At 40.4% G+C, this 12,879-nt stretch overlaps 1 protein-coding gene across 1 annotated transcript in view; it reads right to left on the bottom strand.

Moving 5' to 3' along the window:
• TANC1 (tetratricopeptide repeat, ankyrin repeat and coiled-coil containing 1) overlaps positions 1-12,879 on the bottom strand; it is a 201,068-nt gene that overhangs the window by 118,039 nt on the left and 70,150 nt on the right. Inside the window, 1 exon segment of the mRNA XM_019553854.1 lies at positions 2,029-2,232. Coding sequence (XP_019409399.1) covers positions 2,029-2,232 — 204 coding nt within the window.

Raw genomic sequence — 12,879 nt, 5'->3', positions numbered from 1 at the left:
GCAGGCATGTGGGAGTGCAGGGCCCGTGCCAGAACTTGCAGGGCCCAGATCAGAGTGGCAGAAAAGCAGAGTGCATGCTGGCAGGAGTCTGTGGAGCCAAGCTGGGCTGGGCTGCACCAGCAGGGAGAGGAGGGAGATGGCCCAGCTCCATACAGCCTCTGCCGGCCAGGACCCCATGCTCTTGCCACCCTGCTCTAGGCCCCGCCAGTGCTGCCCCAAGACACGAGCATAGGCCCTGTGCTCCCGCCTAGCTGCTGCTGGCTCCTGAGCTCCCCCTCACTCCCAGTGCCCCCACTCCAGCTCCGTGGTACAAGCAGCCTAGCACAGTGCAGGATCCAGGTGGAAAGCTGCAGCAAACAATGCCAGCAGTGGCAAGGGGAGGGCACTTTCCTCTGTGCCAAGCAGCAGTTTCTGCCCAGCTGCTGCTGCCTCTCAGTCCCAACAGGTGAGCCAGGAGTTGGTGCGGGGCCCAGGCTGAGCGGCAGCAGCAGGGAACAAACTGCTGCTCAGCGCACGTGAAAAGCAGCCACTCCCCCTCCCATGCACAGACCCCTCGCACTCAACAGACCTCTGCCAGCCTGTGCCCCATGCTCCTACCACCCTGCTCTGGGCCCAGCCAGCACTGGCCCCAGGGACATTGGTGCAGGCCCCATGCTCCTGTTCGCTTTCACTCCCTTGTCCCCCACCCCCCCAACCCCACCAGTTTCCCCACTTCCCTGCCGGGCAGGAAATGCATTTTTTACATATCAATATTTGTTGAAAGAACAAGAATCAACAAAACGCAGCCTACAGGACTAGATGTAAAATATCAACTCCTTTAAATTAGATCACACATCTTTAAGATGACACCTCATCAAGCACAGACCTAATCTGGAAAAACGTTAACTTTCTTCCATAGTGAGAAAACAGGGTGAAATCCTGGGTCTACTTACCAATGAAGCAAATACTGCCACTAACTTAAAAGGAGCCAGGATTTCAGCAAAGGTATTCAAATTGATATACAGCCATTTGTAATAAAAGGCAGAGATCACATATGCCATTCTGTAGTCCTGAACATTTTAAAAGCTGAAGTGGTATCTTAAATATCAAATATAAAAAAATGACTATAAAAAGGTAAAGAATTTTAGATGAGGTACTTAAATCCTCCAGGATTTAGAATTTCTTAAGACTATTTTGGAATACTTCCCTGAAAACCCTTTAACAAGGATTCCACTTTCATTTTATGCATTGGGGTTTGTTACATGAGACTCTTCTATAAGCTGAGAAAAACACTGCATCTCCCACAATAGTATCTGTAGTATAATATCTTTGAAGCATCATTAAAACAAAAGAATTTCAAAGCTATTCCATATCTCTCTAGATACCAGTTTGGAAAACTTTGTCTGACACTCATGTTTTGGCCTGGCTGAACTCAAGTGATGCTAGTGTGTTGGAATGATTTAAGTGGACAGAATGTTGATAAACCACGAAGCAGAAGGAACAACCTTATTTAGTAAGGCATATGAGGTACATGGACATCATTACTAACAACAAAAGCTCTGCGGGAAAGGAAAAAAAAAAAAAAGACTATTGCTACACTGGTAGCAGCTTAAAATTCTGCACCTAAACACTGCTTTTTGAAAAAAAACATTTATAAAACGTATCGTTTGCAAAACAGAGACCAAATTTACAGCGCTTTGACATTAAGGATACAGTTTTACAGTTGTCTCTACATAGCAGTTTTACATTTCAGCTCTCACAAATTACATTGTTAAACATAGGTAGCCATTTCAAGACAAGTAGGTTATGGTATTCAAACTACCTTTAATAGCTGGAAGAATTGTGTGCCCCAAAAAAAAAAAATGTACCATGTAAGCATAAACTGCATCTTTTCCAAAGACCATGCAAAAGTACATTCCCTTATCTTAGTTTTATCATGGTATGATATCCCCAGGTTTAACAAACACTGACATTACACAGAAATTACTTGATGAAATAATTATCAGTACTAGCTATCAAGTATTACTTAATTTATCAACCACATTTTACCTGGAGATTTTCTGTTTGATCTTGACTGCATCAAGTAAGACTGACGTGGTAATAAAGGTGATGATGGCAAAGACATTGAGACTCCTTTAGTCAAGTTCATTCTATACATATCCTCAGGTACAGGCTGATTTCCAACAGGAAAATCTGCATTTTGACCAGATGCTACAACAACTGGCACAGCATTCTCTGGGCAGGAGTCACCTGCTGAAATAAAATATAGTTTGTCATTTATCAACTACATCAAAATATGATGAGGCAATTTACAATGCAAAACAGCTGATTAATGTTCGCTTCTGTTTTGGATAGAAGAGGTATAAAAACCTACCAGTCTATTTTTATTATGTTGGGAAAAAGACAAAGCCCACAAAGATATGTAATGCTCCACTAGTTAAGCATCCATAAAAAAAAATACTTGGAATAAGCCAGCAAGCAGATTTTTTTTTGCTGCAAGGGGAAACCTAACTTTTTTCTAAAAAGAACATCTTTTAGATTTTGTCCTCTGTGGCAAAATTATGTCCATATTAAAAATACAAACATTTCTATAGGTAAAAACATATTTAAGGATTGCTGCAATGCTTGAAAGCCCTACTTATTTGTTAAATTGTGACTGAATCAGAACTGTTATGGAAATCTTGTTGGATGGTCAACCAAACGGTAAAACAGCTTTCTAAAAGAAAGTTAATAGAAAGTGACATTCAGAAGTTCGGAGTCTGAGGCAAGATTCGATAAATAAATGCTTTTCTTCTAAAGAAAATTGTAAAGTATTATACAGCAGCCCAATGACAAGGTGTTGTGCATCTTTTAGAGGGCAAGCCTATTAAGACTTCAACTGATCAGGAGACATGATTTCTGTGGGTCTCAAGAGCCTGATTGCTCATAATAATGAAGACAGACAGAAGAAGGAGGAGGCCAAAGTATATATATGTCCACATTAGTTTGGCAGGATTCAGTCCCTTAAACATACTAACAGAGTTGAAAAATAGGTTTGCTATAGAAATTATTACAAAATTACTGAAATGGTGAATAAAAGATTGATCAATTTAGGCATAAAACTATAGTTGTAAGTAAATAAGTCTGACAAAGAAAATAAAGTAAAATTATATACCACTTGACAAAAAGTAAAATGAAAGGGAAAGTCAAGAATAAAAGTTTAGCTCAAAGCTCATCTAAAACAGTATTTATTACCATGAGGTCAGAAGTAGAAGATCCTAGAAAGTAAGAATGAGAAAACACATGCACAATTTCTTTTCTAATTATGAATTCATTCGCATGAAGTTCACTTCCTTATAATTCAGGTCAAATGTTAATTATATGCATATACTCTAACATCATGTTGTTTGTTCTGTATCTAGCCCTCAAGACTTTCAACTCTTTTAAACAGTTTTTTCCCAGAGCTTTCCAGCAGAAGTAATCATACTTGCATTAAGATAATCTTTAAAGCTCCCTTCCTGTTTCATATTATACTGTAAGTAAACTTTGAAAAAATAGGAAGGCTATTTGTAGCTATTGAACTTTTTAAGAGTGCACATGAAAGCCAGGGAAGTTAACAGGCCAAAGTTTTAAATTCATATTAGTTCTATATTTCCCTAACAGAATGTTTCAAGCAATCTGATTCTTTTAACTCTTATATTTTCCTGAAATCTTATTTTCTAAAAATTATGTATAGGGATATATATTTGATTTGTAGGAAGAATGAACTGGAAGAGGGGGTTGGACTACATGTCCTCCTGAGGTCCCTTCCAACACTAATTTTCTATGATTCTAACTCCATTCTAGATTCCTTTTCCTCTTACTAAATCACAAATCCTAAACAAAAACTGTACCTTATACTCCCCAAAAGCAAGCTAAAGCACCACCTTCCAAAAGGTGTGTATGAGTCCAGCTCCTCACCCATCATTTTCAGTCCAAACATGACTAGAAGTTCATAGTGGGCACTTACTGAAAAGAACTGAAATTGAATTAGGTGTTAGCAGAATATCACTTTGACTCCCCCCCACTTATTTTCTGGACAAAGGCAAAAGCAAATAAGCAACATGTTAATACAGCTAACAGGAATTAGAAAATATTGACATTGTTGCTAAGTTTTTTTGCTAGACATGTTACCAAGGTTGCAATTTGGAAACTGTGCAAGCATTCCAGCTGAAATGCTCGTGATAGGATGCAAAGAGACAACATTTACAGAAAGAAGAAAGCACTTTCTTCTTGCAAGAAATAAGAAACAAAGAAAAGGTTAGAAGCCAGCTTTTTTATTGCTGTGAAATAAATGAAAAGTACTTTTTTATTCACTGCATTTATCTAAAAAAATGGAACTGTTATTTTAATTAACATAGTTAATATGAATGGTTGTTAAATTAGTAAGCTGGGGCTCATGGAACTCGGCTATCTTCACTCAAAATTGCTCTGTGACCTATGCCACTTGACTTTATACTTAAATTCATATGCATGTTGAAAAGGTTGAGCATTTGGAGAAAAAATAAAAGGGCACTGGGCAGATAGTTCAGGAACATGCCTTGCTGCTCCAGGTACAGTTTGAAAGGAAGAACTTTATTCTGATTAGTTCTCTTTAAACTACGCTATATAAACAACTTCTAATACAATACAGACAAGTAAGCCAAGTTAGTATATTAGTATCAGAATAATTCGGAACAACATTTACATGCAGAAGGATAATTTAATTCAAGGTTTGACTCTTTGAAAATAGACAGTATTTTCATAAACGTATATTTTGTCAGTTATGTTTGACATAAACTAAAACAGGCAAAACTGTCAAATCTACATGCAATATTTATTCCATAAAATATTATGAAGCTGCAAATTTAGTTTGTTAATGCAAAACTCTATTAGCCATGAGATTTTGATGTACAGACAGATGACAAGAGGAACCCAGAATTAGTGTTCATTTGGGTTTGCAAAATAATACTTATTCACTTTCTAAAGACTCCTCTCATGTCACAGAGATCACTGTCAAACAAAAGTTCCTTGATGTACTCAAATCCCAGGCCATGCTCAGCAACCCTGAACTAGTATGTACAGAAGATCCTTGCCATTTGTGGGGGATACGTTCTCATATGCCCTGTGAACGGTGAAATCGTGAATAAGGCACTGCGTCCATGAATGCCGTCTGCATTCATGAACACAGTGCCACTGGCAGCTTGCGGGGGAGCACGGCTGCACTGGCGACGGTGGGAGCCTGGCGGCAGCACAGAACTCCCAAGGAGCTCCTTTAAGTGCATTTAAGATGCAGATTTGGCATTCACAAATATTTGAAACCGCGAATGCTAAACCCGCAAATAGCAAGGGTTTCCTGTATAGAAAAGTAAAATTACCTACCATTTCATGATTAAATATAAAAAATAACTACCATTTTTCAGATTCTGACAATAGGTTTACAGTTTTGGTCTCAAGTCCTGTAAGAGGTACACATCAGTCCAGGAGTAGCAAGAAGGTGACAACTACAATTGTTCTAGTAATGTCAGACTAGACCAAAAAAAGCTGCAGTCCTGTGAAATTACTAACCCTCCCCTATTTTGTAAGCCTTCTTATTTGTACACATTGCCAATGCCAGATAGACTCTGGCTAACAAAGTTCCATAGGCATCAATCACAAGGAACTAAAAGTCCTATTCAGTGGTCAAAGTAACCGTGGAAACTGTTTAACAGCTTTTTAAAAAAAGCCTTGAAAATGGAACTCTATTCCCAATGACACAGGGATGCAGCTAAAAGGTTTAATCAGATTAGCATCTTTAAAAAGAGACCAAAAAGAGAGATATGAATGGCTGACTACAATATAATGATTTTGTAAAACTTATTATCCTTATTGCAGAACTTGAACTTTAACAGACCTAAGAGTAAATCTGTTCGTTATCTAATCCTCCTATTGAAAAGACAGGATAACCATAGTGAAAAAAAAATGTATAGGCTCTACAATATATTTCAAGATTAAACACGACAGAAAAACTATTTTACATCTGTGCCATTCATAAGCTCTGAATATTTACTTAGAAACCAAAACAATGCAAACTACTTTCGTAGAACATATGTAACACTAAGTGTGCAGCAGATTTTGGAATTCCAATTTTTACCATGTGAAGAGTAGTTAACCTAGTTTTCAAACAGTGAAGGCTAAAGTGATAAAATTTACAATACTCTCTTCACAATTAAAATTTGGCCTGAATGCTTAGAACAATTCTGAGGACAAAATAACCCACAGACATTTTTGAATTTGTATTTTTAAGGCATCAGAGGAAAACCATAATCAGCAACTTCTGCCGAAATGACATCAAGATTCCCAGGCAACATTACAAAAAAAGAAAAAAGAAAAAAAGTAAAAAGATGCTGTAAACACTAGAAAACTTATTGACTCCTTTCTTGCCATAACATTTTTAAAAGGTATAATAGATCTGCTCCTTTAAACAAGGCTCCATTGTTTTAAAATGTTTTGGACTTGACATACAAACTGGATTAAGTTAACAGACTTAGTCTTTTTAAATGATCATCTTTCCAACGTACAATTGTCAAGAACTCTTGTTATGCTATCTTAAGGAGACAAACCAAACGTCTCAAAAACAATACAGACAACGGAAAAATGTACCCACATGAAAGGGACTAGCCTACCTTCAAAATTATGAACAGTTCATCCTCTCCCAAAAACCAGTATTTAGATAAAGAATGACATGTTTCCAACCAGCATTCCACCAATGAGACTTTCTTATGTTACCATTTTAATAAAAGAGGCAAATCTCTTGTATCTTAAACATGACCGGTACATTTAAGAACGAAGTTTTACATACAGTGAACATACATGAACTAATATAGGGTTGTCCTAAGCTAGGTAAGAGGACTACTTACCATGTGTTCATTTCTTTTATTCTCAGTTCCATAACTCATTACAATATCTCACTACATAAAACTCAATTTAGGGACCAGTCCTGCAAACACTAAAACCAGGCAACAAGAGTACTAATGCTACAATGTTTGCAAGTCCACACCTTTCTACTGTAAGATCTTTGGAACAGAAATTTGCAATTTTCTCTCTGTGAAGATAAGGCTGAGGGGGGATCTAGGGACCATTTACAAACTATCCAGGGGGGACCAGCAGGCATTGGGGGAGTCCCTGTTCCTCCGAGCACTCCCAGGAGTGACAAGAAATAACGGTCACAAGCTGGCAGAGTGATTTAGGTTAGATATCAGGAGGCGCTACTTCACAGACAGGGTGGCTAAGATCTAGAACCAACTTTCAAGAGAAGTGGTGCTGGCTCTTACCCTGGGGGTCTTTAAGAGGCAGCTGGATGAACACCTTGCTGGGGTCATTTGACCCCAGTACTCTTTCCTGCCATGGCAAGGGGTTGGACTTGATGATCTGCTCAGGTCCCTTCCAACCCTACAAACTATGAAACTACGGAAGCCCAGAATGCAGTATTCTGTGATGCTTAAGACACTGCTGAAAGCACTAAAATACGAGAGGATAGTCTGCCTTTTCTGACGGAGTACTTTTTAAAGACCATCTTCTTCTCATGTCTCTATACCACACGACCATTTTATTGAACTTTGCAAGATCTTGCATTGTAAATGTATCTTAGAGCAGCATGCATTGCAAGCGTTGCATACTCTGAGGTTCTGTCCTGCAGGCACAGGTAGTTGAACCAATGGTATATATAGCCCCACTTCTTAATTAGTTCCTTGGAGCATTCAACTCCAGGGCATAGGTGGTTGAGCCATCACCACCTTTGCCATGGTTCATCAGCCCCTGGTGGTAAAGATTTGGCCACTGAAGTGTCCATTTTTTCATTGTCAGCTATATTTTTCAACATCTTCTTCCGTATCTGTAGTCGTGTCTCCTTGGGTGTGGCATTGAGAGGTTGAGTGCCGGTGAGGAAGCTCCTGCATAACTTCAGTCATTTTTGTGCTGTGGGATGGCTGTACAGCAGGTGTCTCACACCTTCAGTTTGCCTTGATCCTGCTGACCACTACTCTTCAGATGTCAGGCAGAGCGATGCCAGCCACCAGATGCATACCGTTTAGGCTGACAGGCTTCAGACATCCTGGGTCCATCTACACATGCATTTGCATTACATTAAATTTACTATGCAGTAAGCAGGGATAGGCTGGCGTCTATATGTGCAGGCATTAAAGCACACTACCCATGTGTCTGCTCTGACTTGGGATTAAAGTTAGTCACAAGTCAGTTGATACATACAGCGTTACTGCGCAGTAAAGCACCTGCACAGTAGCTAATCCGGCATAAATATATCAAATTTATGTTCAAGTCAGCAGAAGTCACCATATAGTTACCGCACATGTGTAGACATGCACCATTACTGTGCAGTTAATGTGCATGTGTAGATGTGCCCCCTGGGATACATTGTCAGATATCATTCAGAATGGGGTCAAGGCACTTAGCAAATACAGATCTTTTTTAATAAGCAACATTTCTTTTTAAAAGTACATTGCGCTCCTGTTTTTTTGTTTGGATGTTTATTGGTTTCTGAGTTAAATTTAAGATGTTGATATTGTCTGAAACTTGTGTCTCTTTGTTAGGGCCCAAGAGGTTTAGAACGTGCAACAAGCACAATTTTGTAAGTCTTCAATTTTGGAAGTCTTCAGGACATACTACAAGATCTTTCTCTGTTTCATGCTGTTCAGTAAAAGCAGTGAAGCTTCCCTCATTCTCTGGAGTTCTGTTATTCAAATATGTATATATTTGTATTCTTATTTTTAAATGGTTGCTCTATTTTATAAAGTAGCATAAGTACTCAAATACATTTTCTGAAGTTATTTAACAGAGTAATCTAGAGAGATAAAATGTCTTAAGCTCCCAACTACCTCAAGCTAATCCCCTTTTTATGTTATAGTACCTTCCAATATCTGGGAAATGTTTCTTAATGCATGATTATGCCATTGCTAATTTTTAAAAATGGATAGAGTAAAATCTTTCTGCTATTATTTTAAGCTGTTCCAGACCTCTTAATCTTTCAATGCATGCAATGTTAGTCTTTTTTAGAAAAATTAAAACATGCGATGCTAACCAGTGATTTTGACAGCCCATTATTTAAAAACAGCAGCAAAATACTGGTTGCTTATCCCAGTACCTAGCCCAATTCCAGGTTATGTACTTATGTTCTCTATGTAGACTACTCTGCAATCTCTTTTGGAATACAAGAAATTCTTATCTTTCTCCTAAACCTCCTATATCCTAAGATTGTGGTTTTGTTAAAAAATTGTTTTTCCACCTAAGACATGGTTGCAGTTCAATGACAGATAAATGCTCAGCACTTAAGTCTGTAATGCTTTTGAGATATTCTTAAGGATGAAAGGCTACATAGATGTGTGATATCATCACTGCAATTCCTTTGTTAACTGGAAAAAATAAATAGTCTGGGTTGAGACATGAATGACATATCTAAGACAGAGAACAAGATTATGAACATAAAACATATTACATTTAATTTTCTTTGCAGATGGTCTCTATTATCTTGATACTGACAATTCTTTGACATGTCTGTAAAAGTTACAAAGGAGCTCTAGAAACAAGTTCCAGGAAGCACAGTCTGTATGCACACACAATAGTATGCATCAATACAACTTGAACAGATGCATTTATCCAACTTTTTGGAGTACCTGCTTTGTACCTGGAGTAAATCTCATGGAGTTCTACTCGCACCTTGACACATATATTTGTATGCGCATCCAGCATATCTGTACACTAGATGCACATTGTGAACAGAAGAGATTAATGGGAAATTCTGACTGCCCAAGAAAAAAGAACAGCATATTACTCAATACTGGATACTCTGTCAAAGCTTCTAAATACGTGGTTTTGGTCTTGTCACAAATACTACTGAAAAGTTCAAACAGATATTTTTGTTTAAACCCAGTCTACTTCTATATTTTATCCCTGTGGATATGGTAAGGGACTGTAAAGAAGCTTTGTCTCCTTTGTCATTCTCATTCAAAGATAAAGAAATGTAGAGTAGATGAAACTACTGTAAGGTGAAAAATGTAACTGGTTGGATTATCAGCTTCAATGAGTAGTCATCAACAGCTCAATACCCAGCTGGAAAGAGGCATCATGTGGAGTTCCCCAGGGGTCTGTCCTGGGTCTGGTATTTACATTTGCATTAATGACTTGGATGATGAGATTGAGTGCCAGCTCAGCAAATCTGAGGATGACACCAAGTTAGGCGGAGTTGTAGACACTCTGGAGAGTAGAGCTACGATCCAAAGTGATCTGGACAAACTGGAAAAATCGTCCATAATCAACCAAATAAAACTGAACCAGGCGAAGTGCAAAATCCTGCGCTCACGACAGAATAACTGCAGACACAAATACAGACTGCAAAATGATTGGCTTGGCTGCCATACTGGAGAGGAGGACCTGGAGATTACAGCAGACCAAAAGCTGAATATCAGCCAACAATACCAGTGTGCTTCTGTTGGAAAAAGGCCAACAACACGCTAGGTTGAGTTAAAAGGGGCACTGCTTGCAAATCAAAGAAGTGATTCTTCTGCTGTGTTCAGAACTGGTGAGCAAGACAACTCCTCAAGCAGCATGTTCAAGAAGTATGTGGACAGTTTGGAAAAAGTCCAATGCAGAGCAACAAAATAAGGGACCCAGAAAGCAAGGATAGAGGGTCTACTTAAATTCCAGTTTTGTGGATTTTGCAGAAACTGCAAATCTGGGATTGTCCACGAATTCAACAAATAATAATCCCCCCCCCCCAAATAAAAATAAAACGCTGGCTCTCCAGGGGAGCCAGCAGTCTTTGATGCCACTGCAGTCCAGCCTTGTGGCCACCTGGGAGCTGGCAGGGCAGCACAAAAAGCAGCAGAAAAGATGGCTACCCTTGTCCTTCCTCCTTCTCCCAGGCCTCCACCAATCGGTGCCAAAGGGCAGGGCCTCCAAAGCATATCTGCAAAATGTCCACAGAATTTGCTCTTTATGCCATGCATGACCCTTGATAAATCTAACCAAGATTTAAGTAGATCCCTACTTGCAGAGGAAAGGCTTAATAAACTATGGTTGTTTAATTTGGAGAAGACAAGACCAAGCAGGGCTTTTATAATAGCCTTCAAATATCTGAAGGGCAATTACAGAGAGAATGGAGATGGACCTTTCTCTGTGAGAAGGCAGGGTAAATATGTACCTTCACAAACAGAGTGAGAGCAAGCAACCACAAGCTTTCATGAACCAACACTCACTTAATCTATAAAGGTGCATATCTACTCTGCCTTCTGACTGACTTCAGGCTAACTACCTCTCTCTTTCCTCTGTGGACACAGAGGACAAGACTAAGAGCAACTGTCTCAAGCTATAGCAGAGGCAATTTAGGTTGGAGATTAGGAGAAACTTTGTGACTGTGAAGGTGGTGAAGCACTGGAACAGACTACCTAGAGAAGCTGTAGAAACTCCATCCCTGGAAAACTTTCAAAAGCAAGCTTGACAGACATTTGGCTGGGATGGACAGAGTGCTAGAGTAGGTGACCCTGTGAGATCTCGTCCAGTCTTACTTTCTTACAATCCTATGGTCTCTACTCTATTTTTCCCCCCTAAATGGCAGCAACAGGTAGCAGTAGACAGGGCAAGTGAGTGTGCTCTATTAGCAGGGGTCTACTAAACTTAAGGAGATGGACAGTCAGTTTCACAGGCAGACCGTATAGCCAGCTGCCATTTGTGGGATAAGCATGGTGGGGACCACCACACCTCTGATTGGCTGAGGGCCCTGGCAATCCTGCCACTCCCTGCAGATTGCCAGGTGGGCCAAAACTGCATCTTAATTACCCTGATTAAGACCACAGATGCTATTAATAAACACATTATTAAAATGTGGATTAATAGCTTCCCTGGGTTTAACCAGAGCAATTAAGTTGCAGTTTCAGGCCAGCCCCAAGTGGGGAGGCTGCAAGCATCTGCAATGGGATCCTAGGCCAGCTGTGGCAGGCAGCCAGGAGGTTGCAAATGGCTGCAACAGTGTCCACAGAGCCCCAGTCCAACTTACTGCCAGCAGCAGATGCAGCACAGACCCAGCCCCTTTCCCACCATAAACCCTAAGGTGCGTGTGCACCCACCACCAGCAACGAGCTGGACCGGGGGCTTCATGGACCCCAGTACAGCCAACTGCAGCCTCCCCGTGGCCTGTCACAGCCAGCCCGAGCTCTGGGGCCAGTGGCATGGGCGTGTCCGCAGAGCCCTGGGCCTGCTCATTGGCAACAGCAGGTGCACATGCACAACGAGCCAAGCTGGGGCTCCACAGACCCTGGTGCAACTGCTTGCAGCCTTCCTGCCTCCTGATGTGAGCAGCCCCACTGCCCCCACTACCCTCCCCTCCATGGCATCCCACCTTTTTCTCTCCTTGCAGTTAAGGTTTTTGGTTGTTTTTTGTTTTTAGCAGTGAGCCCTGCCATTTTTCACAGAGCCGGCTGATTTTGCATTTTCTGTGAAAAAAGCACAACTGCAATTTTGGTAGGTCGCTATCAGTTCTTTATGGAGGAGTTATTTTTTATCACAGTGCACTGACAATGAAATTTCAGTTGTCAAAGGAATTTCATCTTTCTAAATTACAACCAGGCAACTCAAACTTGGTGAGACTTCTCTTTGGGACAGAAGAGTACAGGAGATATGGACCCGACCCTATCACCACTGGTGAACTGAAGAGAAGCTGCTATTTAACATACTCCTAAATAGGCACAGGTCAGACCACGAGACTGTCATCCTGGGACAAAGAAATTAACCTCTCTCTTTACAATACACACTAGTCAACTGCCTGTCAAGAATGATGTGCGGGAGGGGGAAGGAGGGAACTGGGATGGAGTGCCGCCACCTAAAGCCCCATGCTGCCGCTGTTCTGCCTCTCGC

This window comes from Crocodylus porosus, unplaced genomic scaffold (assembly GCF_001723895.1).
Source record: "Crocodylus porosus isolate Cpor-Errol unplaced genomic scaffold, CroPor_comp1, whole genome shotgun sequence".
Classification (NCBI taxonomy): Eukaryota; Metazoa; Chordata; order Crocodylia; family Crocodylidae; genus Crocodylus; species Crocodylus porosus.
Note: the sequence above shows the minus strand (reverse complement) of the source record. Positions and strands in the feature narration are given on the sequence as shown.